This window comes from Trematomus bernacchii, unplaced genomic scaffold (assembly GCF_902827165.1).
Source record: "Trematomus bernacchii unplaced genomic scaffold, fTreBer1.1, whole genome shotgun sequence".
NCBI classification, from domain to species: domain Eukaryota; kingdom Metazoa; phylum Chordata; class Actinopteri; order Perciformes; family Nototheniidae; genus Trematomus; species Trematomus bernacchii.
In genome coordinates this window covers 13,226,919-13,254,213 of record NW_022987698.1, presented here as the reverse complement: position 1 = coordinate 13,254,213, position 27,295 = coordinate 13,226,919, and the positions used below count along the sequence as shown (strand labels likewise).

The 27,295-nt window shown below is 39.0% G+C and overlaps 1 protein-coding gene across 1 annotated transcript in view; it reads left to right on the top strand.

Moving 5' to 3' along the window:
• The window catches only part of chd5 (chromodomain helicase DNA binding protein 5), a 61,423-nt gene extending 35,164 nt beyond the window's left edge, over positions 1–26,259 (top strand). Inside the window, exons 16-40 of the mRNA XM_034139525.1 lie at positions 312–449; positions 695–816; positions 1,251–1,424; positions 2,269–2,410; positions 2,659–2,790; positions 3,000–3,117; positions 3,202–3,326; positions 3,458–3,704; positions 4,262–4,434; positions 4,702–4,876; positions 7,400–7,465; positions 7,626–7,714; positions 8,471–8,604; positions 10,465–10,609; positions 11,804–11,963; positions 12,063–12,142; positions 12,341–12,536; positions 12,614–12,703; positions 12,826–12,978; positions 15,145–15,253; positions 16,164–16,296; positions 16,405–16,600; positions 20,269–20,432; positions 22,087–22,213; positions 23,541–26,259. Coding sequence (XP_033995416.1) covers positions 312–449; positions 695–816; positions 1,251–1,424; positions 2,269–2,410; positions 2,659–2,790; positions 3,000–3,117; positions 3,202–3,326; positions 3,458–3,704; positions 4,262–4,434; positions 4,702–4,876; positions 7,400–7,465; positions 7,626–7,714; positions 8,471–8,604; positions 10,465–10,609; positions 11,804–11,963; positions 12,063–12,142; positions 12,341–12,536; positions 12,614–12,703; positions 12,826–12,978; positions 15,145–15,253; positions 16,164–16,296; positions 16,405–16,600; positions 20,269–20,432; positions 22,087–22,213; positions 23,541–23,668 — 3,516 coding nt within the window. The 3' untranslated portion in view covers positions 23,669–26,259. The remainder of the gene's footprint in view (positions 1–311; positions 450–694; positions 817–1,250; positions 1,425–2,268; positions 2,411–2,658; positions 2,791–2,999; positions 3,118–3,201; positions 3,327–3,457; positions 3,705–4,261; positions 4,435–4,701; positions 4,877–7,399; positions 7,466–7,625; positions 7,715–8,470; positions 8,605–10,464; positions 10,610–11,803; positions 11,964–12,062; positions 12,143–12,340; positions 12,537–12,613; positions 12,704–12,825; positions 12,979–15,144; positions 15,254–16,163; positions 16,297–16,404; positions 16,601–20,268; positions 20,433–22,086; positions 22,214–23,540) is intronic.
• The last annotated feature ends 1,036 nt before the right edge of the window (positions 26,260–27,295 follow it).

Genomic DNA, 27,295 nt, shown 5'->3' with positions numbered 1-27,295 from the left:
GAATTAAATATTGTAGAGCTAGAGAGGTATCATGGCCTAGAAATGGTATTCTACTGTATTAAAACAAAACTTATTTGTTTTGGTACAGATCTTCCACAAATATTTAACTATATATTTGAAAGATAATGAGAAACATGATGCAAAAATGATCAATCCACTCAATATCTGACTTATATCAGATTTGCAATATAACTCAAAATGATTAGAATAAGTTATTCTTTCCAACTTGTACAGCCCTAATTTGATACCAAACATAAATGTGTCAAACTTACATTCTGTTGCTGCTCTTCTCTTCCTCCGTCCCCTCGCAGAAAGACACTCCCATCAAGTTCCACGTGCTGCTGACCTCTTACGAGCTGATCACCATCGATCAGGCCATCCTGGGCTCCATCACCTGGGCCTGCCTGGTGGTGGACGAGGCCCACCGACTGAAGAACAACCAATCAAAGGTAAGACAGCGTTTCTGGCACTGTTTCGGAAACAGCAAGAATATTATCAGGGTCGCAGAACAACAGGAAAGCAGCAGGGGCACAGACAGATATGAGGAGGAAATGTTTGTGCATGAACTTATCCATGACATAAAAAGGCTGACAGAACATGTGTCATGAGGTAAAACTTGAGTTCACACAGAGTGTGAAGTTTGACATTGCATTTTTATTTGAGAATTGTGTGTCATATCTCATGTCCGGTGCAGTTTTTCAGAATCCTCAACGGGTATAAGATCTACTACAAGCTGCTGCTCACTGGGACTCCTCTTCAGAACAACCTGGAGGAGCTGTTCCACCTGCTTAACTTCCTCACCCCTATACGCTTCAAGTAAGTCCTCCCTCTCTCCTTCATCATCTTTCAAATTCCCCACTTTCTCCAATTCCAACTCTGTTGCCCCAGAACAAAAAGAAAACGCCAAAAAAAAGCACTTTAACAAGGTTTGGAGTATATAAAGCCAATGCTCCAGCACTTCACATGGTTTGGCTTATTTTAAGCTTATGCACTGACAGTTTTCTTGCTATTCTGAGTTTTTATTCTCTTGGTTTAATGCACTTATTCTAAGTCGTTTTCGATAAAAGCGTCAGCTAACTGAAATGAAATCAAATGTAATCTTGCATGCTGGTGCTTCCATTATATCCCCACTTAGATGTATAGATAGACAGACCTTGTGTTGCTTGATTGTAAGGTTTGATTTAAATATGAATTATTTTTCACTATGGCTTAATTTGATCATTACATTCCTCTTCGTGTGATCTGTGCAGTAACCTGGAAGGCTTCCTGGAGGAGTTTGCTGATATCTCTAAGGAGGACCAGATCAAGAAGCTCCACGACCTGCTGGGCCCTCACATGCTCAGACGGCTGAAAGCGGATGTCTTCAAGGACATGCCTTCAAAGACAGAGCTGATCGTCCGGGTGGAGCTCAGCCCCATGCAGAAGTAAGCCACTGAGAAGAAGAAGAAGAAGAAGAAGAAGAAGAAGAAGTAGTTGATACTCTGTTTTGCTGCTGTCTTGCAAATACGTTTTCTTAAAATGTCCATTTACTGTAATATAAACTATTTCTTAGTTATACACCTTAGATAAAATAGGGTATAAAGGCCTACAAAAATGAAACATTCTCGACACATTGAAACGTGACCATTTCCAAAAGGAACATTTAAGAAATTGAAAACTATAAAAAAATGCTGTTGCGGTTAACCTGTGTCACCTGTTGGAAGTTACACATTACCCATACTATAGCTAAAGTACCGTCTGTACTACTTGATTTCACTATGCAGGTTGTGAAGTCCTAAATGCCATTAACTTTAAGTTGACTCTAGATTTGAATCTCCACTTGACAGTTAGAATAATTATTGCATGCACTACCATACTTTGAATAGCAACATTGCATCCTATAGTTTTTGCAAAAAGTGCTGGTTTTTTAAGTCTTATCCTGATTCATTCAGATTTGTGCTCTCTGACCCACAGCATATTATAAGTTCCTAACACTTCGAGACACATTTACTTTCACTGTTTAGGTTTTAGCTGTAAGCAGTTACATATTTCTCATACAAAGTACTGTATGATAGTGTGGGCATGATTTGGAGTTCATATCAATAGATTCATTCTGATGGCATTTTTATAAATAATATCATTTCACCTGGCATGTTGTAAAGTCTTAAATGCTATCAAATGAAACTAGCTTGTAATTTCCTTAATAATCTTTTTTTTGCCACACGTGGTGGGCTATCGTTTTATAATTCTTGTCCTGATTCTTTCTGATTTCTGACATCTGACCCGCAGGAAATACTACAAGTTCATTTTGACACGAAATTTCGAGGCTCTGAACTCCAAAAGTGGAGGGAACCAAGTGTCGCTGCTCAACATTATGATGGACCTGAAGAAGTGCTGCAACCATCCCTACCTGTTCCCAGTGGCTGCTGTGGTACGGCTGCATTTTTAAACACAGTTAAATATTTCATCTCAATGCTGAGCGCAAAATCTTTGAGTGTTGAAATTGAATGTCGATGCCTTGAAAAGAGAGCCCGAGGCTGAGATTTTACACAAGATCACAACCTGTTCGCAGCAATTTTGGCTTTTTACCCCATGGTCGGAAATCCTGTGGCTTAAACTAATTGTATTTAACAGGTATGCATTTATTTCTCCAGTTGATTCCTGGATTTATGTTTGCAGGAAGCTCCTGTGTCACCCAACGGCTCGTATGATGGCAACCAACTGGTGAAGTCCTCAGGAAAAGTGACGCTGCTTCAGAAAATGCTGAGGAAACTCAAAGACGAAGGACACAGAGTTCTCATTTTCTCTCAGGTAATAGTCAAATACATATTATTTCTGAGCTGGAAGCCACAGCCTTCATTATACTGAGGCCATGAAACTATTAAAATCCGGCCATCCATATTTTATCTAATCCAGTGCCAATGCCAGCTCATACTCAGACATCTTATGATTTTGAGAGTGCAGATTATTTCATTTATTTTATTCAAAGGTACATCAACCCGTATTATGATTTTTCCCAGATGACAAAGATGTTGGATCTGCTTGAGGACTTCCTGGAGTTCGAGGGTTATAAATATGAACGTATTGATGGAGGAGTTACAGGAGGCCTGAGGCAGGAGGCCATTGACCGCTTCAATGGTGAGTTTGTTCATCTGAAATCTCTATCTATGGATACTTTCCCTCCCTGTCACACACAAACAATCCTCTCCTTCCTTGTCACAGCCCCCGGCGCTCAGCAGTTCTGCTTCCTGCTTTCAACTCGAGCTGGAGGTCTTGGCATCAACCTCGCGAGTGCTGACACCGTCATCATCTACGACTCGGACTGGAACCCTCACAATGACATCCAAGTATTCATTTTTCAGATACTTTCAAATAAAGACATGCTTGTGTTGTGGCTTTTAACCAGCAGCTAATAGTTTTATATGATCTGCTGTTCACCACTATGTCATCTCTTGTAAGTCCTTTTCCACTCTCCCAGGCTTTCAGCAGGGCTCATCGTATAGGCCAAAACAGGAAGGTGATGATCTATCGCTTTGTGACGCGCGGCTCGGTGGAGGAGCGGATCACTCAGGTGGCGAAGAGGAAGATGATGCTGACCCACCTGGTGGTGAGGCCCGGCCTGGGCTCCAAAACTGGATCCATGTCCAAACAGGAACTGGACGATATCCTCAAGTTCGGCACCGAGGAGCTTTTCAAAGATGAAATAGAAGCAGCACGAGCCATGGGTTTGTCTAAGCAACATATTCCAATTTTGTAAATTACTTAAAGCAGACATTTTTTTCGCACCTCCATTTGGGCTTTATACTGCTACAGTAAATCATCATTAAATATCAATGTAATGTCAGTCAAATGAGACTTTGATGAGCATTTGGAGGTTCAATACGTATCTGCTTTCTTTGTTACTTTTAAAAGCAGTAGGGGTATTTCCATTTGCTCTGTATGTGATGAAATTTAGTTGAGAAGCCCTAGTCTTTTCTTGAAAAAGCATTCTTAATTTTTGCCAAAAACTGCTTCTGCAGATCCGCATTTCTGGAAAATGACTGAGAAAGTAAAATTGGAGATGATACTGATGTCAGGAAAGGCACTAAAGGACTTGAAACAAGTGTACCACATAACAAATTACCAGGGAGTCCATCTTATCTTGGATTGTTAAGTCACTCATAATTGTTCATTTAAGGTCAAATCCCTGTTTGAATAGGTCAACACTTTAGACATGGACAAACATACTGTATTAATGTGTGTATCTCATTTTGTCCATTAACTAAGAGCATCTGATCCACAGGTGACAACAAAGATTGTGAGGAGGGCAATGTGATTCACTACGATGATGACGCCATCTCCAAACTGTTGGACCGCAGTCGGGACGCCACCGAAGACCCAGAGATTCAGAACACGAACGAGTACCTGAGCTCCTTCAAGGTGGCTCAGTATGTGGTGAAAGAAGAGGAAGGAGAGGTGAGAATATAGCAATGTTCTTCAGCATGATGAATGGGGTTGAATAAAGGTGTAGCTTATATCATAATTGAAGTTAGGAAAATTCAAACACCTGAGCTTCTACTTTTCAAGAGTCAGCAGCTGGTTTTTAACTTTGGAATTTGGTTTAAAACAGGTTAGAATATACTTTGTCTGATGATTTTGTCATGAAGAAGTAGTTTACTTGGCAACAAACAGTGATTTATGTAGTATAAAACATCAGACTGTTGTCTTTGTGCCATCGTGCAGGAGGAGGTGGAGCGGGAGATTATCAAGCAGGAGGAGAACGTGGATCCGGACTTCTGGGAGAAACTCCTCCGTCACCACTACGAGCAGCAGCAGGAGGACCTGGCCCGCAACCTGGGGAAAGGCAAACGCATCCGGAAGCAGGTCAACTACAACGACACCACCCAGGAGGACCAAGGTAGACTGTCCCAGACACACAGAGCTTCTCCATCACCACTAAATGGCTTTCTTGCTGTTCCTAATATATTCAGCAAAATCATCTCTTACGTTTTGTTATTTAATATTGGCACAATTTCCTGGCTGCGTTTTGGTAGCAACAACCATATTACATTAGTGCCACTTTTATTTTTACACATTGGTGCCAGAATTTGGCATTCTTCACCATATTGAAAAATAATTAGTGGACACAAGAGCACATGGGATTCAGATTTCAGAAGAAACCAGAACATTGTTAGCCAATCAGCTTTGGAGCTGGCTCATGGACAGGTGGCAAACCAAAAATAAAATGTCTAAGAAAGAAGAGCCATTATGTTCTAATTCTAATCTAACAATATAATAAACCCTTCAATTAAAGGTGGGGTAGGTAAGTTTGAGAAACCGGCTCGAGATCGCTAGAATTTGAAAATACACAACCGGAGAAAATCTGCCACTTCCTTATAGAGCCCCTCCTCCAACACACACGAACGCGCACATGACCAATGAGGGCACGAGATAAGTTTGTGCAGAGATGGAAGGCTGACAGGCAGGTAGGCCATCCAGTTATTTTAGCCGGGCTGGCTAAAATGATTGGTCGTAGTTTTTACAGCGCTACGGCTTCCACAGATGATGTTTTTTTATGGATTTTTTGTCAAAGCACTTAAGATATTCATTGCTATCGGGATGTTAAGAGCATTCCATGGAATATAACAAAAAGTGTATCTCGAGCCGGTTTCTCAAACTTACCTACCCCACCTTTAAGGTCGGATTTGGGTTTATTTTATGGATCAGTTTCTTGTATTCCCCAAATTATTTTACTGAACTTTAAGTACTGCCTCCAGTCAAAAGTAAATGTTGTGTTTTGAATGGCATTCTGGGACCAATCACCGCTAAACAGATCAGCTTAAAGACCTTATCTGTTCTGTGCAGGACATTTCTCAAAGCTGAGCATAAGATTTACACAGCCAGATTCTGAGCCAGATAGAGAGGTTTATTTGTACACATTTGTATGGAAGCTTTCAAGATGTCATTGAAAAATATAACATCAGTCTGTTGCCATAATGAAGGCACATGTGCTTGGTACAAATAACACTATAGTTAGGTATATGGTTTGATACTCTTGGTTACATTATAAGAAAACTGCTGGTAAAGGGCTGCACAATATTGAAACAATTATTGCAATTATGCTGACTTATATTTCAATATGCAATATGATTGGTGAGATTAGAGGGAATGATCATTTTTGAAACATTATCATTGAAAAATATTTGTAAATAATAGTGGTGTGATTCTCTAACAATTAAGGATTCTTATTACGTTTGTAGGCAGGATTTAACTGCAGTACCACAATCTTAAAGAAGACCTATTATGCTCTTGGGGGTTTCCCCTTTCCTGTAGTATGTTATATAGGTTGTTTTGCGTGTAAATGGTCTGCAAATGCTAAAATCCTATTTTGCTAAGGGGCGGGACATCTATAAGCGGTTGACCTACGACAACAGACCTGGCCAGCTAACCAATCAGAGCAGACTGAGCTCTGGTTTCAGACAGAGGGTGAAAAGAGGTGCTGCAGCACAGGCTGTATGAGAAAAATAAAGACCTTTTTGAACATGGAAAACATGTCACAGTAGAGGCACTAAATACTAATATGAAGCTGAAAATTAGCATAATAGGGCCCCTTTAATTCAGGTATCTCTGCATACTTGCCTTTACCAAATATTGGACCAGTCCGTTGTGCGATTTTAATAACATGTCATCTATTGTGCAGCCCTATGCTAAGATAGTAGGTATGTTTCTGTATGATAATGAAGTACAGAGCAGTGTAACGACCTCTGTGCGGGCGTCAGTGCAGGTCAACAGCTCTTGTTCTAACATGTGATCAACTTCAACATCCAGTTTACATCCCAATCAGCTAATCCAATAACAGAGCAGCACTCCTCACATGCTCACACATGCTTAGCTTCAATAGTGGGCTAACAAGCTGACATTATCTTGACACAGAGTAATTTGGGTGTATCAGTTCAGGCAAGAACAGCAAATGAATCTCAGTGTTTATTAAATCCTCTTAAGTCTCAACAAGGGCAGTTGACCTCCATTAATTCTGCCCAAGAGTGTGTTATACTGGGCCTAAAGTCTTCTCAAAGGGCTTTTGAAGCGCTTCTTTCTCATAGTTCAACAGTTTCTAGTCTATTGCATTGGCATACATCCTGTAGTCGTACTTTTAGGAGTAGCTTCAAGGCCCTGATTGCCACAGTTCAACAGCTCTGTGAGTGAGAATATTTCAAAGCCCATCACAGCTAAGAGTACCCTCTGAGTTTAAAGTGATTGCCTGGCAGAGTAGTGAACCCTCACCTCACTTCAGAAGGCGGGACAACATGCGCCTGCCGAGCTGTAGTGGTCTGTAGTAATCTGCAGTGCCATGGCGCCATCAGGTGGCCGCCAACAGAAGCGAATGCAATGTACTGTTTCTATCTGATGTGTGGCTCAGAGTGGCAGGGTGATCTTTCAGACAATCAGTCGGAGTACTCCGTGGGGTCCGAGGACGAGGACGAAGATTTCGAGGAGAGGCCTGAAGGTAGGCGGCACGAAAAAAACAATAATCTTTATTACCTTCAGACAGTTATTATGCTCTTAGGTGGGACACCACACTACAACACTTCTTCACACAAGGTATTCCTGAACTAGTAAGACACTGGAGGTCTTTCTAACAGTGCATTTGGTTTTATTATCTGTAGGAGGACGCAGACACTCTCGTCGGCAGATGAAGAATGAGAAGGACAAACCTCTGCCTCCCTTACTGGCACGGGTTGGGGGCAGTATTGAGGTATGAATTACAGGCTGCAAGTACTCCAGTGGTGGGGGGAGTAAACAGAAATTGTACTCAAGTAAAATGTACTATACTAAATTGACACAAGTAGAAGTAAAAGCATTCATATAAAATAATTACTCCTTTGGTAAGGTTTACAAAAAGCTTTCCTGAAAGACTTCTCAGGATCTGATGAATTTCCCTAAGTGTATCACTTTTCCCCAGATTTAAATACATTCTTGATGGTCATGATGTCGAGTGTCTTTGGATGATAAATAACATTTTCTCTCCATCTCGGACCTTTTTCTTTGTGTGTGTGAGCTCAGCTGAGTCTAAGTATATTTAAGGCTAACTTTATCAGTAAGCTTCATGTAACAGACTAGAAGTACTGTACATTTCTTTTACATTTTTAATTAACTTAAATATGCAAAACAACTACTTTTTAGTAGTACAATGTATTGAAAAAATACTTAATGTAGTGGAGTTAATATAACATATTACTACCAACCACTGATCCTATGCATCTTATAGAGTAGTATTAACCCTGTTTGCAGTAGCCTTACTGGCATCATGTAATGTGAGGCAAGACTGTGTCTCTAAATCCTGAGCCCAGCACTCTGTTAAAAAGGGCAATTGGGACAGAATTACGATCAATGCAATATCACTTTTACACAACAACAATCAGAACATTTTACTTTTTTATATACCCTTTTTTAGTATACCTTTTGTTTTGCTTACTCTTCTCTGCTTAAAGCTGTTTCTTCTCATCACAAGGTGCTGGGGTTCAACGCCCGGCAGAGGAAAGCCTTCCTGAATGCCATCATGCGTTGGGGCATGCCCCCTCAGGACGCCTTCAACTCCCATTGGCTGGTTCGAGACCTGAGAGGGAAGAGCGAGCGTGAGTTCAGGTGAGGCCTTCATGCAGCTCAACTGTGATCCACAAAGCGGTGTTGGCATTAAAAACCTCTTTTCACACAGTGCAACTTTTTTAAGTCAAGGGCGACCTGACATCCAGTAGAGAGGGAGCTCTAGGCTATTTCACTCACTCCCCACATTTAATTGGTTAGCCCAGGGTAAAGCTACAGAACGCTCATACTGTATGAAGTTTGCAAAGGTCGGTCTCTCTCCGATGTCAGGGTTACTCACTTTAGAAAGCCAAAAATTACATACATAGTAGGGCTGTCAAGTTAACGTGTTAATAACGCGCAATTTTTTTTTAACGCCACAAATTATTTTAAGGTGCGATTAACGCATGTGTATTTGTCCCGCCCCGTAGTTTCAGAGCCCAAAGGCTTGACGTTGTTGTTGTTGTTGTTAGTTGGATGGTGGGAGATTCTCGCGAGAGATATGGATACAAAAAAAGTTTTAAGTTTTGTTTTAAACAGCAAGCCAAGCACACGGCTGATGCTGACAGCCGCTCCTGCCGCTCGCTTGCGGCAGACCACGCTTGAAAGTTTGCCGGGGAGACGCCTGGACAACAACAGCGATGGCTAAATGGGTGGCTACAGCTTAACATTGTGGAGGACGAGGGGCTGCGTTAGATCATTTGGATCGCATCCAACGTGTCGACTGCACATCACAGCGCATTATTTTGACCCACAGTGGGAACTTCAGTCTCATGCTTTGACTGAAGATGAAGACAGAGGAGCGGCATTTCGCCGACAACTGTAAACAGGCTTGTCTGTTTGAGCAACTGGCTCAGTGCAAAGAAGTACACAGGGTTGGGAGAGAGTGTAAGAGAGAGAGAGAGAGGTTCCAGGTTGTTGTGTTGAGAATATTCAGGAGAATATTTGTCATTGTTCCAATGATAATAAACAAACATTTGCATAAAGCATATTTGTCCACTCATATGTTGATAAGAGTATTATACACTTGAAACATATTCTTAAGGTACATATTATTATTATTATACTGCTGCTATTGCTCCTATAATTACTCAATTAAAAATATGGGTTTTACTAATGGTGGTGCTGCCATTGCTGCTAAAGCGGGATTCATACTTAACTACTATACGGGGCTGCTAGTACCACACAGGCCTGGGGAGTAACAGTTGACATGTAGCAGGAGTACATTGTAAAGATACAAAAAATATGTAACTGTATTCCCTTACGGTTACATTAATAAAATATGTAATCAGATTACTGTTGTATCTGTTCAGAAATTGTTTTGCTTCAACTGCCTTTCATTAAAATAACTATTAATTACAAAATAATAGACCAACAATGAAATCCTGCAGTTTAAAAAGGATTTCAAGTTTTTTCTTTTTTTACTTACTACAGTACTGTATATAGATTATTACACTTGTTAAACAAATCAGGGGTCCACATACTGTGCATTGTAATATATCACTTCTTATTTTTAAATGTATCTTAATCCCATTGGTATTCGCCAATTTTCTGAAATGTAACAGTAATCTCATTACGTTGTTTTTTATGTTACTGTAAGGGAATAAAAATACCTTTTTTGTGTGTGCTGATGTTGTAATGTTATCCATTAACCCCCCAAGCCTGGCTACTGGATGACTGAAGTTCCCCAAAAAGATTAATAAAGAATGATATATTAATCAAAAATATATCCTACTGTAACAACACATCAGTACACAGTATGACAAATATAACATTATATGTACTATTTCAATTGTACACTTTAAAAACATGCTTCTTCTTGTACAAGTGCTTCTCCTGCTAGTACCTTTTTAAATCGGTGTCCGTGCCTGTAACCTCTCTCTCAAAACATCTCGTAGTGTAAAGTGTTTTCTTTCCCATCAGGGCCTATGTGTCTCTGTTCATGAGACATCTGTGTGAGCCGGGGGCAGACGGAGCAGAGACGTTCGCTGACGGAGTCCCACGCGAGGGACTGTCTCGTCAGCACGTTCTCACCAGGATCGGAGTCATGTCCCTCGTCAGGAAGAAGGTACGGGTTCTTCTCCCCGAGATGTCTTTAACTCAGAATACCAAGCGCTCTGCTGCAGCGCTGTGAGATCAGAGGAAGTAGGTCAAACGGTTCAGGCAGAGGCAGGCAAGAGGGAAACATCTTTTTTTAGGAACCTTCTTTTATACATCACAAACCACAGGTATCGATGTTTTGTTAGCTTTGGTTCCCATGTAGCTTATACACCTGGGCAACAAAACGACTAACAAAAGGTTTTTGGAGTTTGTGCACTTGAGCATTTTTTGTTTATGTGAAGGAACTAAGCAAGTTTTAAATAGGTAAAACGTGGTCTATACATTAAACTTTAAAAATAACTTACCTTGTGGGACTTGTGAAAATTGTATATTAAATTCGGAGCACTGTCCAATCAAAAGCAGTCCGAATTGTAGCTTGCAGATAACTGTAGCATCACCAAGTTGAAGCTTAATCTTTTAAAAGTAGCTCCAGATTAAACGGGCTAATTTATATTTTAAGTTTACCCGCCAGTCCATTGTAAATGTTGGTATGTCTTTGTTTTATTAATATATCTAAACACACGAAAATGTGTTCCATAGTTAGCTTGTAACTACAATTATTTAAGAATGAGGGATACATATACAATAACGCTTACCTAACAAACAATATTTGAATGGCAAAATGTGATGTCATTTGTATCTATTATTGGTGTTGATAGTTAGCTATATCTGGTTCAATGCATCTCTTCACCCCAAGGTATGTAGTGGGTGTTTTTTGTTCAAACCTGATGTTTTAAATAAATTACTTTTGTCCATGGTCACTGACAAATGTATATATAAATATATATGTTTTAAATATATTTTGTTTTGTTATTTGGGGTAACCAGTACCTTTATTTAAGTGATAGTGTTGAAAGAGGGAGACAGAGGGGCTGACACGCAGCAAATGGTCCCAGACTGGATTTGAACCCAATCGATCGGGACCAAGCCCCAACACATGGGGCCAGCTCTACCATTATTAAATTAAAGTAAATATTTGTAATAAACGAAAACAACATTTACATGAAACTAGGCTTAGTTTGGACTTAGAAGAATTGTTGCAACCAGACACGGATACATTGAAACTGAAAGACTGTTTCAGTTTGCCACATGAACTGTTCTTTACAATCCCATGTAGAGTAGGATTTCTTTATTTACTAGTCGATCCAATCTCTTCTTTGCAGGTGCAAGAGTTTGAGCATGTAAATGGGAAGCTGAGTTCTCCGGACCTGATTCCCATCGGCATGGAGCTGAAGAAACTGACGGAGAGTTTGTCTTCAGATCCCAACACGCCTGTTCCTGCCAGCCCTGTGGCCACGCAGCCGGGCACCCCCATCCCACCAGGTCAGGGTCAAATCTCTGGGTGTTGTTTATCAGAATATAAGGTGAAGTTCATACTTAGGATGACATTTTGCTAAAAAGTTGTTGTTTTCTGGACTGCAGAGAAGCCTGAGTCTCTCTTGAGTGCTGCTGAAGACAAGGACACCACAGAGCAAGATGGCAAGAAAGTTTCAGAACAGGAAGTGAGTCCTTTTTTTCTCCCTCCATCCATCACTGTCATTCAGTTCTTCTTTAATGTATTATCCATCTCCTCATCACTATTTAACTGCACACATCTCATCATCCTCAGATACTGTCAAACTCAGACACCTTTTAACTTTGCCCTCTACCAACTTCCACTGTTTCCCCTCCTGTTTCCCTGTCTGTTTGTCCCTCGGCAGTCTTCCAGTGCCGAGGCAGCGTCTGCACCTGAGAAGGCGGCTGACAGCGAGGAGAGCAAGGCCAGCTCAGAGGAGAAAACAGGAGATGAGAGGGACAGAACCGAGTCGCCCTCTGCGAAGACCGAGCCATCTGCCAACTCCAAGGAGTCTGCTTCCAAACAGCCAGAGCTATCAGCCAGTCAAACCTCGCCTAGAAGTGAGTGCTGCATGATGATTAGCTGTTATATTTATTATTCTGCTACTTTGTTTAATTAAATCTTTTTTTATGCACAGTTGAGCCCAGCAAGGAACCAGAAAAGTCCTCAGAAAAAGGAGATACTGATTCTCCTTCCGCAAAAACTGAAGACAAAGAAAGTAAGCCAGGTATAATTGCCATGAATCCTTATAAGGTGCAATAATTATGCTTTTTGTAACACAAATGAATCCTAAGTGGTAGTCCATTACATAGATTTGTCTTTTAAGAGATGGTTGTGTCTTTTATGTAGCTGTGGCAGACGATATGAAGAGTGAAGATGCATTAGAGGGTCGATTAAATGGAGATAAAGACACGTTGGACGAGATGGATGACAGCAGGAAGGAGGACAAAAATGGATACAAAGTCAAGTTCATGTTCAATATCGCTGATGGAGGTTTTACAGGTAAGAACAGTTTTCATTAGTTTACTTATGCACATTAATAAACCAATATGCTATTATTCAGCCGTAGTTCCTTCGAGACATTTTTAAAGGTAGGGACACACCAAGCTGACACCAAAGAACTCACACAGACGGACCCGACTGTTGTGTCGCCTCACGTCTCCTGCGTTTTGGCCATGTTTCGCACTGGAACACACCGCAAAGACTTCAGCCGACGGCCAAGTAGCACGTACGAACTGCGCATGCGTGAGTGGCAATAACTCTCCTTACCAGCAGGCGGCGGTAGTGTGTATTCGTCATTCAAAAGAGGCAACAACCGGAAGACAGACTGCGTGATAACCGAGAGAAGAAGAACAGACTGCGTGATATAAACAAACAACAAAAAGCGTGTGCGTTCCATTTTCACTCTGCAGCGAGAAGCTCATGGGGCTTTCCCGAACCTGTGTCAAGAGCTGGAGTTAAATGAAATCTCAGATTTGCCTTCTTAATAGTTTGTTTCGCTTCTCATGGACTGATTCGCTAGCTGAACAGCCAATCAGAGTGATTTCTTTGACCGACAGCCTTTGGCCGATTACATGTCGAATCGGTAGGTTTTCGGCCAAAAAGGTGTTGGCACGGCCGAAAAGACACAACGGTGCGGGACACACCGATCTGAGTAGGGCGACAGGACGCTCATCGTCGGCCTGACATCCATCGATGGCCAAAATCGGCTTGGTGTGTCCGGGGCTTTAGAGCCACCCTAAAATGATTAATTATATTTTTTAAATAATATGTTGTTCAAAAAGCTCTTTATTTTTCTCACACTGCCTGTGCTACAGCACCTCTTTTCACCCTCTGTCTGAAACCAGAGCCCTGTCTGCTCTGATTGGTTAGCTGACCGGCTCTGTTGTGATTAGTCAACCGCTTAGAGATGTCCCTCCCCTTTGCCTATCATGTAAAATGTGTTGGAGCGCTAGCCAAAAGAAGTGCGAGTGATACATAGTGATGTCACTATGTTACGGAAGCAAACAAAGGACACTCCCAATCCAGGACATGCTTATTAAACCAAAGATATAAACATATATATATCATAGCAAAAAGAAAGCTACATGTTACAGCAGAACAGACCGGCAGAGGACAGTAAAGTGCAACCCATTTTTTAGTGCTGACTAACCAACTGTCTTCAAATGAGTTCTAAATAACTGTACGTGGCTTGTTCCATTTCAGTGCAGTTTTAACAGAGAATGCAAATTGATTTAAAGTACATTTTCTGAGCAGTATAATATAATCCCCTCCTCCTGTACCTCTTGTAAACGTATATGCAATTATCTTAACGTGAATAAGTTGAGTTGCAATCATTGGCTTCACTTGCAGCTAAATTCTGTCTATGTCAGGGGGGATGAGACCGAGCTGTTGAAAATGTATGTTATTGTCTCTGTACTAAATCGTCAAAATCTATAACACAATTTCCTCATAGGAGAGAAGGGAAGATCAATAAGATAAAAAGGTTCAAACTACTGTCTGTATTGTGACCGTAGGTAGGATATATTTAAAATAAAGACAACAACACCAACATAGAGTCAAATATGATATTAAATGGAGTCATTTCCATAATATTGGTTTGTAATATTTTGAAGTTTTAAACAATGGACAAACAGAAGAGACGAGGCTGTTGTGAGGATACCGTCAAATGAATACACAGCGAAGAATAATGAAAACTCAGAGAGAACAATTACACTTTTTTTAGGGTTTATTTTTTTCTCAAGTCTGAAAGCCATATTTAAATACAACAGTTTTGAAGTCTTGGACTCACAAAGCCACTCCCTCATTCAGCATTAATTGAATAGAACTGTAATAGAAAAAGTAATTAAGTGATTGAAAGGAAAACAAATCTCTTATTTGAAACTACTTGTACACTTTAATTATTTTTTTTACAAAAGGAGGACATTGTGAAACTCCCTCACGTCTTCATGTCGTTTTAAACTAGTTACCTTGTCTCTGTCTTTTATGACTTTGTGCTGCAGTGTCTCACTACAGGTTGTTTACTTCAGGTGCTGCAATCAAACAGCTTTGTTTTGTCGTGAATCTTCTTTATGTTGTTACATTACTCCTCTTTATGTACCGGAAACATCTTGAAAGTGACTTTTTATTGTGGTGAAAACGCTTTGTCTTTTTACTTTTTGCCGTCAGAGCTGCACACCCTCTGGCAGACTGAGGAGCGAGCGGCGCTGTCTTCAGGAAAGATGCATGACATCTGGCACCGTCGCCATGACTACTGGCTCTTAGCCGGCATCGTAACGTATCCTTTCCCAGATGTAGGAGCGAGGAGCGAGGCATCTGGCAAAGACATTTTATTTCTTATGGCCTGAGGGAAGCTGCAGTCAATATATATATAGATATAACGTGTGAGGAGTTATATAAAACTACTCCTTCCACATCTTTTTATTGAAGTCCCCAACCACATCAGACAGTCTACCCCCTACCATCTTTGTCTTTATTAGGAACAAGCCTTCAAATCCCACCTCTTCAAGCTTGCTCTTTCCTTTGAAACGTTCCCCCCCACATCATAACTCCACCAGTTCCCACTGCTTTCTGTTCTATAGTTTTTTTGTATTTTCCCAAATTATTTTGAATGCAGCTTATTTTTGTATTTTATTTATGTATTGTGTTATTGTGTATGCTTGTATGACATGTTTAGTAAAAAATATAATTATTATTTTAATTATTATTATTGGGTTTTTTTATGATTCATTTTAGTATTACAATTTGTATTATATTATTATTTTTATTATTATTTCTATCATCATTATTTTCTTATTAATTTTCGTATAAGAATTTGTATTATTCTTGTTATTATTGTTATTATTAGGATTAATATTAGCTCTTTAATTCGTATTATTATTAGCATTACCATATATATTTTTTAATACATTTTCGTATTAGAATTTTTTACATTGTTATTATTTGTATTCATATTATTTTACTATTGTTATTATTTATATTATTATTACTATTATTATCATTATTATTATTGTTATTATTATTATTATTATTATTATTATGTATTTATTATTATTATTACTATTGTTATTTATTTTAATTTTGTATTATTATCAATATTAATACAATTATTATTATATTTATTATTATTAAGTATTTATATTTTTCTGTGCATGTATTTCTTTCCCTTGACCCTGACTGTACCTCAGACACGGCTACGCTCGTTGGCAGGACATCCAGAATGACCCGCGTTATGCTATTCTGAACGAGCCCTTCAAAACTGAGATTCATAAGGGCAACTACCTCGAGATGAAGAACAAGTTCCTCGCACGCCGCTTTAAGGCAATCATTATAATTCAAAATAACCACTGAAGGCTGAAATAATTGAAGGATTAAAGGTTTGTTATATCTGAATGGAAATTAAAACACTTCCTCCCTCTGTTTGTGAAGCTGTTGGAGCAGGCTCTGGTGATCGAGGAGCAGCTGAGGCGGGCAGCGTACCTGAACATGACCCAGGACCCCAGCCACTCCGCCATGGCCCTCAACACCCGCTTCGCTGAGGTGGAGTGTCTGGCTGAGTCCCACCAGCACCTGTCCAAAGAGTCCCTGGCCGGGAACAAGCCTGCCAACGCCGTGCTGCACAAAGGTCGGTTGGCCAGTGAAAAAAAAAGTATTCATCGTCAGAATTGATGCCTTAGCTGACAAAAGGTGGACAACTGGGAAAAGAATCCTTCAAACATGATGACAACTGATATAAATGTTTTATTTGACATCTGTCAGCCCGCATATAATAATATTTTTTAGACATTTTTAAAAACTTTAATCACGTTAAATCCCCCCCTTATTATCAAGTTTGAACAATTTCATTAAGAACTAATACGATACTAACTCGTTTTTATATGCTCCTTTTGAATAATATATATGTTTTTAGCTAGTATTACAATCAATGCAGTACTCAAATTGCTGCAGCAAAAAAATTACTTTCTTTTGTTACTGTCATCAATGTCTTATTTATGAAAATAAGTAAAAAAAACCTGCATTTAAATTAAGACTATTTCAATTATGAAAAGCAACCTGATAAGAATACAAAATACTGACACATATTAGTGGAAAACTCTTAAAAAAAAACATGTTTATTTCAATTGGAAACATTTATATCGGTATATCCAGACATTTATTCCATTCCGCGTTGCTAAGTGTAGAGCAGCTCACAAGCAGCCAGTAAATCTCCTGTTTGACACAGTGGCTTCATTATGTGTCAATTTGATTCACTGTCAAAACAAGCTTACTGTGATTAGTAGGATGAAAATGTGGGAAGAGGCCAAGTACAAAAACTGTTTAAAACGGAGGTGTTAAATTATTATGTTTTGACAAGGTTCTTGTCTGTGACCCTTAGTACATTTTTATGGCATTTTGTTCTTGGCAGTGCTTAATTTCCTCACAGTTTTTTACTACCTTAAATGTATTAGAGGTTGTTTTCGCTCTTTTTAATATGATTTATCATGCAGGTAGCCTTCGGTGTCTCTCACTGATCTTTCCCTCACTTGAACATACATGTGGAGGCATTAAAGAGGCCATATTATGCTTTTTGGGGTTTTCCCTTTCCTGTAGTGTGTTATAGGTTTTTGTGCATGTAAATAGCAGAGGTGGGAGTAAGTCCTACATGTGCAAGTCATGAGCAAGTCTCAAGTCTTGACCTACAAGTATCAAGCAAGTCCCAAGTCACTGTGGTGAGAGTCAAGTAAGTCAAGTCAAGTCATTGCTCAGGTCAAGTCAAGTCAAGTCATACGAAATTCTGATGAATAAGCCCAGTTTCCACATTTAAATCAGTTAAAAGACAGTGGTTATGAAAATGGATTTAACCCACACTATGATCTTCATTACATACACAGTTAATCATTTGAAATCTAATTTAGACCGATGACAATCATATTAGATTAATATTAACCCCTAGAACTGCAGACAATATAGCTAGGATTTAAAACTCAGTTCATTGGGATAATTTTGAAATTGCTTCAGTTTCTCATCATAACAGATCAAAAAGTTCAGATTCATTTTACAATAAATCAAGGAATGATGCACTTCTACAAACAAAAACAACATAATTAAAACATTTAAACAAACTACTAAAAGTAGATGAACTACATTATTCAAAAGTTTACAGTAACTTCTGATAACAACACAGGGGAAATAAACGAGGCATCTGTTTTCCTCTCTCTCTCTCCCTCTCCTGACAGCCTGTCAGTATCAGGGTTAGTCAAAATGAATCCCTTGGAGGTTCTAGTGTTCATTTACCGTTTGGTCTTCTCTTTGTAATGCTTAATCGATTTGAAACCAAGTCTAACGTAGCTTAAACTTAACGTTAGCTTTCTAGCTAACACAACACATTCACGCACCTTTCTCTGTGGGTTTTTTTGTAGTGACGAATGAAGTTGGATGTTGTGGTGGTCGTGTCACTGATCTTTATGCTGCAGACCCTGCATACCGCTGTTCTCTTCTTATTAGCGTCATCGACAACATAATCCTTGAATCCAAACTTGACTATTTGTGGAGTAACGCTAGCCGCTGCCATGTTAACTGACACACTCCTGCGGTCTAGTGGGTTGCCAGGTTTGCGCGCACGGCGCTATAATCACCCAATCACATTTTTCGAAAAAACTAAACGTAATATCTCACTACAAAAACAAACGCAAATATTTAATTTTAAACAGTCAAGTCCTTTCAAGTCATCTGTCTCAAGCTTAAGTCAAGTCTCAAGTCATGAATACCAAGTCAAAGTCAAGTCAAGTCTTTTATCAATGTTAGTCAAGCAAGTCTCAAGTCAAAAAATATGCGACTCGAGTCTGACTCGAGTCAAGTCATGTGACTCGAGTCCCCACCTCTGGTAAATAGTCAGCAAAGGCTAAAATCCCCAAGTTCCCTCAAGAGCAGTGGCGAGCCGTGCCTTTGCCACTCCAGTTTATCATTGTAACTCAATCTTGAAAATGATTCGGTTAATAATTTCGCAACGATTTCATCACTATCACTGACATGAGCCATCATGATGAACTTATGCTAATCATAAATCTATCGATCATAAATCTATAGATCATAAATCTATAGATTAGATTTATGATGCGAAAATTATAAAAGTAGGATAGACATGTGGATATTATCCGGCTGAACAAAACGTGCATTTATCAAACAGGTTCGTTTTCCACAGACCTTATTTCGAGCTATTTTCCAAAACCCTATGGAGAAATCCCATTGCTTTTTTGTCGAGGGAACCCGAGCGCAGCTTACTTCCGGGTTTTAGGACGCGTCACTGCACCACTATAATATATAATATTATATATATATATATATATATATATATAATATAATATAATATAATATATATACACATGCATAAACTTCACAGCGGGCCGAACTTGTCATAAAGTCCGCGAAAATAAAGCCCACCCATTTAGAGGGAAGATATGATTGGTCAATTGTACTGTCATTTGACATTACTCTCTCGTTCAGTTACTATAGCGGGCCCTCTGTGAATGTACAGCAGGACAGTAACTCGCAGAGAGGGCCAGACGAGCTTCTTTCATTTAACCCTTCACATTCCAACAGAAACTGAACAGGCAGATTCGAAGGATTTATTTATTTGTAAATTCTATTTTGGATACAATTAAATCAAATTATTTTTGGTAAAACTAATGAAAAATATAACTAAAAGAATATTTTAATTTTTTTTTTTTTTTTTTCAAATATTATTTTTTAGAATATCTTATCCCTGACGGCTCGCCACTGCTCAAGAGGGAGTTTCTCTCCCAGACACTCCCCCCTGCCTGAAACGCCCCCATTGGACTCCTTTGTTCGCTTCTGTGTAACATAATTACATCATTATGTAACAATTGCGCTTCTATTGGCTAGCGTTCCAACACATGGTACCTGATTTGCTAAGCGGCGGGACATCTCTAAGCGGTTGACCATCACAACAAAGCTGGCCAGCTAACCAATCAGAGCAGACTGGGCTCTGGTTTCAGACAGAGGGTGAAAAGAGGTGCTGCAGCACAGGCAGTATGAGAAAAATAAAGAGCTTTGTGAACATTAAAGTATGTAAACATGTCACGGTAGAGCCATGGCATTCAAATGTTTTCATTGCTCAAAGACGCTTGAGAAGCAATATATTGTTTTAGAATGTTGTTATATGACCTCTGGAAAAGCTGTGGTAAAAAGAAAGGTTTTTTAGCCTTGATTTCAAAAACCTCCGGGTATTATATGAGAGTTAACAAGTAAAAAGTATCCTCATATGAAGTGTGTGTGTGTGTGTTTCTCTTATAGTGCTGAACCAGCTGGAGGAGCTTCTGAGTGACATGAAGGCTGATGTAACCCGGCTGCCCAACATGCTGTCCCGCATCCCGCCGGTGTCGGGCCGCCTCCAGATGTCTGAGCGGAGCATCCTGAGCCGCCTCACCAGCCGGGGCAGCGAGCCCCCCCCACAGCAGGTGAGCAGGGACTCAGTGCAAGAAGATCAGAGGGTCTTCAGAAAACTCTCTTCCCTTAAAGAAATGATCATTTATAGATTTATTCCTCACCTGGTGTTTCCTTGAATTTAAGAAATCTTTGTCCAAAAATGCTCTTAGAAATTGTGTTAACTGTATATTCCAAGTCTCATTTATCCATGATACATTTATATATCTTTTTTAAATATATATATCTTTTTTTTACCATTTACAACAGTTGATAGAAAAAGTATTTTCAAAACAAACAAAAAATACTACAAAAATATATAAGGCTCAATTATACATTTAAAATAAAATGTACCTTAATTTGGCATGAATATACTCAGTTTTTCGGTTCTTCTTTCAACATTGAAGTTGTTATTATATATTATTACATGTATTTTTTAGGGGGATCGAATATTTTATTGAATAAGTTATCACTTATTTGAAAGTTCTGTTTTTCCTTAAAAAAAACTACGGTTGCAGACAGGCGCAAACGCATCACAGTGCCCCAAAACATTTCCATTAAGAGAAACGCGCTGCAGTTTCAAAAACTAAGCTAATAAAGAAACACAGATATGCCAACACACCTGGCAGAGTTAGTGTCTTTCATAGCTGTAATTTTTGTATCGGTATATTTTGAATAACTAGGTAAGCTACGTCAGCTAGCTGCAGATCTGCAATAATATAGGAACGATTCATGCGATCACATTTGTAAAATAAGTTTTTAGTTACTACATGCTGTAATGGTGTGTTCTTGGCAGCATATTACTATGCAGTGGAGGCTGGTGAGGAAACAAAGCGGAGTGAAATGTGCTGCAGCGCTGAGTACATTTCAGAAATAAAAAGGCTATGGCCCAAAAACGTTGAAGTGCTGTGTATCCACAACTCAGCAACCACATTATTTCTTCAAAAACCTGCGGAGACTTCCTATCCCCCACGGAAGAGTTTCCCCAGGTGTAAAGGAAAAAAAGAGTCTGCCTCAAGTTGTTTACTTTCCCCACTGAGCTCCACGGTTCAGTCCCAGAGGATTTAACAAAGGCTGTATTGTCCCATCACTTTCATCTCTGCTGCACCTGTTCATCAGAGCTGAATGTGTTTGTTTTATTCTCTGTTATACAAGAGATCATTACAGCCAAACGCTGCAAATCCTCGTGACTGTGCTTTTTCGGTTGCTATGCCAACTTTTGCCGTAACCGAGGACTTTCTCTGACTTTGTGTTTTTAACTTCCTACCTTCCTGGTTCTTTCTTGAACTAAATCACTGTTGTATAGAATAATTATTTTGCTGTGGCACTCTCTTGTTATCGTCACATAGAGGTGTGATGTAATTTATTTTAATGCAGCAGGATGACATGACCCCCAAAAAGGCTTTAGATACCCATAAAAGATGGTTTTATCAAAAATATTGTACTGCAAAATGAGTTATTTTGGTAGATGTTTGGATCATTCCGATAACCAAAAATAGTGGTTTAACTTATCACATTTATCTTTCGAAATAAGGATCAGAATATCACCCAATTTGGACCACATGTTCACAGAAAGGAATTCCTTACAGTAAATGACATAGTTAATAAAAAGCTAGACTGAAAAACATGGTAGGGGTATCCTAACTTTTAATTGCATAACTGTTCTACTTGAATGTTTCTGTTTCCCAGCCTTTCAGCCAGGGGGGGTTCGGCTGCTCCCAGATGTACAGCAGCAGCTTTGGGGGGGGCTTCAGAGGACCGGGGGCTCAGGCCATGGTCAACTTCAGCCAGATGCCTCTGGGACCCTACGTCAGCGGTAAGGATCTTCATTCACTGTAGGGTGCTGTATCATAGAGGAAGGAACACAGCTGCGCCTGGAGGTTGTTAATGACATTTTAATTCATAAATATTTGATTACTGAAATGAATAGTTAATCAATAGCTCTGATAGACTAGACATCAAATATTTTGGTAACACATTCTATGATGCCCAAGTCTATAATGCATTATAAAATCTGTGCTATATAATTATAGTTATACACGCTCATACATATTCATGATGTTTTATAATATAAAAAATATATCAACAGATTAAACTGAAGGTTTTTTTGCAAGCCCATGGATATAATACATGATCAGAATTCCTTTTATGGGTTATATAAATATACTCAATATGAGATATAATTACTGTGAATTACAGTATATGGCATTTTAAAGTAATTATTATGAATGACAACTATTGAAATTAAAATGCACTATGAGCCTTGCAAAAAACAATATCAGTGAGTGACAAGTATTATGAAGTACTTGACATTATAAACCATTATAACTGACTTTATAGTGTGTAATTATCATTGTTATAAAGGATGATGAATCCTTTTGAGTGCGTAAAACTATATTTATACAGTGCTATATTCAAATTTGAATGCAATACAAGTATCTTTATGTTGCATTATGGACACGGGGGTCATACTGATATTTTTCTAACATAAAGAAGACATTTCCAGAAATGTATGAAATGAATTACTTGCATTCAGTTTAAACATATGCCAATGTGTTCGATGGTGGAGGTTATTACTTACGTTTTTTGATGGCTGCTAAATTGAAACAATGTCAGGGGTAATTCAATTAAAGGATCATGCAGGCTAATCATAATTTAGGTCTTATCTTGATCATTTCTATATGTAGTAATTAGAGTGTATAAGTGAATAACTGAGATCTGGAGCGTGGGACCCTGAACAGCCTGACAGTTATCATATCAGTTCACACCCTCAAAGACCTCAGATAGGGCAAGAAACACCAGCATTCATGTTTGAAACAGAGCCTCAGGTGAGCTTAACTTATTTGAGTAATAATTCCAATTCCTTTTGTTTTCTCTTCCAAACTGTCCTATCTATCACAGCTGACAGACCGACGTCCTTATTCAACTTTGACCTATCTTACTTACCTTAGTTGCATACACAATGAGGGTTTGCAGACATTTTGGGTATGCTCACTTTCAGTTTTGCTTTTTAATAAGAAGTGCTTGCTCTGTTTGAAAACCACTGAATCATTGTATGTCATAATTCTCACTATAATATGCCAAAACATATATATTTATTTAGCTTTTACACACTAAAATATAACATCTTTCTTCCTCTTTAGTGTCCTCTAATGGCCCTCCGCCCCCTACAAGCCATCTGGATAAGAAGTCACTTGACTCCTTGAGAGACGTGGCCACGCCTGACCTCAAATCAGGCAAACCGAGTGATGTCATCTGCATAGAGGACTAGGCAAGCTTTGTAAAACTGATTTGAGGTCAGAAAAACTCCCAGGGATGGAACCTGTATGGATGACGGCTTCCCATTTCCTCCCCCTTCTCTTTCTCCTGCTTCTTCCTGACTTACAATCAACAGTCCAGCTCTCTGATTAATGCAGATGTATCTAACCTAACAATTGCAGTTTTATCTTTCAAGGATCTCATAGAAGTAGATATCTGCTTTTGTTATAGTGTGCTGGAGAGCTAAAGGATTAGGAGGGAAAATGAAGCAGATTTTTTTCTGAAAGAGGATTTTAATTTCTCGCCTCGCGCTTCAAGGTGAAATTTGGATCTGAGATTATGATGCTTTTGATTGGGGCTCATTCTAATCTTCGACATTCTGCGTACGCCATGTTGCTTTCTCATCTGCCTATTCACTGTACACTGTGACTTCGTCCCAACGGAGCTAATTCCCTGTGAAGAGGAGTGGAGTTGAGGAAGACTTCGGTCATCATTTGAGGAGATCATTTTTCCTGAGGGCCAGTATTGTTACTTTAATGAATATGTGTTTTGTCATTCATGTAGTAACCAGTGGATATTGATTTGAAAGCATCAAAAACGCTCATCATGTATGCAGTAGCTGGACACAGTCTGTCTGAATCCTCTAAAGACTGCCACCCACTGGACATTCGGAGTAAGTAATCTCCGCAAAACCTGCAGATAAACTTGCCTGCAGTACCAGCAAGGGTTTGGCTTCTTGTACTGTACATACTCAGAGACTGCTGTTTATTTTACCTCACATAGGTCTAATCATAGTGAACATATGTATACAGAAGCCTGGCGAAATGAAGATGGCGCAGAGAAGAAGAAGGTGCAGGAATGGTTTTAAAACGCATTTCAGAGAAGCATTTCTGTGTATGGTACAATATTTGTGATTCTTCTTATATTTGAATGTTAGTAGTGGCTGTAGAGCTTAAACCCCGGGGCCATGACCAGTGGGACTGCACTATAAACAGGAACTCTTCTGGTCTCAACATACAGGGCTTTAATGTTCGGGCCTAACTGAGAACACAGTGGAGAGTTTCTTTTCCCCCTCTTACATACATCCCAGGGACTTTCCCAGTTCCCTTTCAGTGTTAGAACATAATAAAAACATATGTGCTTATAGCATAATGTCACTTTAAGTCTAGTATTTGTTGCAAAACTAGCTTTGCTTCATTTTACGTTAGTTAAGATAAGATGTATTTGGTGCCATTAAAGAAGATACTCCAGTATGATTTTGTTCTTGGATGCAGTGTATTTCCTCCACAGAGGTGAAGACTGTACTGTACTGTTACTAAAGATACAAATATTAACAGTCTAAACCTATATTTACAGGAATTATCTCACTTTCCAAGGACCAATTTCTCTCAGCATAACGTCTTCACTTCCTGTTTCGTGAGTTATGTTTTGGCTTTTTTCAAACTGTTCGTTGTTGCCTACTGCTTTACCTCCTGTGAAGACACGTTAGCATGGTATCGCTACATATCTTGTCCATACTGTTATGTGCTAAAGTGGCAGTCCACTAAGTGAAACAGTATTTTATAAACTCAAGCTTACTATATTTTCTTTATTTCTACAAAGGCATTTCTCGATTGTGGACTTTTTTTATTTTTTCCAAAGACAAGTGGCATTACATACATGTTTGTATTATAACAGCCATTGAAAGCACGTATTTAACTTTGTCGGGACGACGATTGTGATTGGACTATTTCAAACTGAAGAGGTAATGTTGTACAGAGTTGGTGAGTGTATTTTCTTACTCTTCTTTTTGCAACTTCTTGTCCTGAGGTTCTTTTCCTCTGTCCCGTTTTCACTTACTTACAGTATATTGTGTTACTGGAACCCCTCTTAAATTCAGTTTCAACACATTCTCAGACTAATGTTTTTTAAAGCAACAGGAAATGAACCTTGAAGTGCATCATATGAGTTTTTTGCGCTTTTCTCTGTTGGTGTTTATCAGTGCTGTTTTGTTCATGCCATCTATAATCGACCATGACATGTATTAGGTTGCTCGACGGATAGAACCTCAGAAAAATGTAAATACTTGAAAGATTTTTCAGAGATAAGTCCATCTCATACAGATCTACGTATGGAACTGAAAAAAAAATGAATGTCTGCTGGATGGTGTTGCCATAGAGTGCACCGTATGTGCTCATTAATCGAAATCATGTCCTGGAGTGACGAGAGAACGTCAAAAACACGCCACTCCAATGAAATGCAATCAAACTGAAGTCAGTATGAATGTAATGTCTGTTAGAAAAAAAAGGCTTCAGTCTAATATTATAAATATGTTAACAATGTATGTACATGCTTATTAACATGGCTTCAAAAGCTACCAAAAGACCCTGATAAAAGGCACCTTTGTTGCAGCGAATGCACAGCATGTGAAGCGTTTGATCTGACGGTTCACTTTGGGGAGGCGTTAACGTATCTAGCATTTACAGACAATGAGCTCCAAGCAGTGTTAAAAGTTCTGATATTTGTGCTGTATAGCAATTGAATGAAAAAGTGAATTGTCATCTTTTTATTTGTATTCTGTGTATTTGTTCAATGTGTTTTAATAAATCTTCTGGACAACAGTAACATTGTGTCATTGTTCCTTTCTCTGCAGACCTGCATATGAATAATTGAGTTGAGTTGAAAAGGACTTCAGATTTCATTAAATCAATTGACCATCTGGAGTTGACCTCTTAAACGTGTTCTTTGTGCGTCTTCCAGGGCATGAGCAAGCAGTCCTGTAAATGTGATTAGAGGCAGAAATAGAACCACCAGTGTAGTCAGGGAGGGATACAAATAGCAGAAAGAGGGCATTCACTAAGTAGTCAGAGTTTAAAGGAGCCCTACTATGCTAATTTTCAGGTTTTATAATTGTTTGTTGTTCCTCTACTTTTCATGTTTACATACTTTAATGTTCACAAAGTGCTTTATTTTTCTCATAATGCCTGTGCTGCAGCACCTATTTTCACCCTATGTCTGAAACCACAGCCCAGTCTTCTCTGATTGGTTTACTGGTCGGCTCTGTTGTGATTGGTCAACCGCTTATAGATGTCCCGCCCCTTAGCCTGTCATGTACAATGTGTTGAAGCGCTAGCCAATAGCAGCACTAACTATGGTGTTTGGACAAAAGAGTCCAATCAAGGCGTTTTAGGCATGGGGGGAGAGTGTGGGATTTTAGCCTCTGAAGACCATTTACATGCACAAGAACGTTATAGGAAAGGGTAAACCCAATACAACATAATAAGGCCCCTTAAAGACAAAGAACATTTTAATAACAATATCATACAGCTTATAACACAAATTGTACTCAAAGTTGTATATTCTGCTGTCTCTCAAGAATCAGAATAAATACTGATAGAGACCAAATCAAACAATATGTAGGAAAGTGGAAAGGAAGTATTAGTACACATTTTAAATGTATATAATAATTACTCTTTGAAAGTATATAAACTTAACAAAAAAAGCATTACAAACAAATAAGTGAAACAGGTATAAAGAAATTAAGTAGTTGCAGGATAACCATAGCAAATACTTTATTATTTATATTGCACAATGTTATATAACATTATTATTAACATTGTTGTTACAGATATTGGGTGGTACAAACAGATTAGGCAGCCAG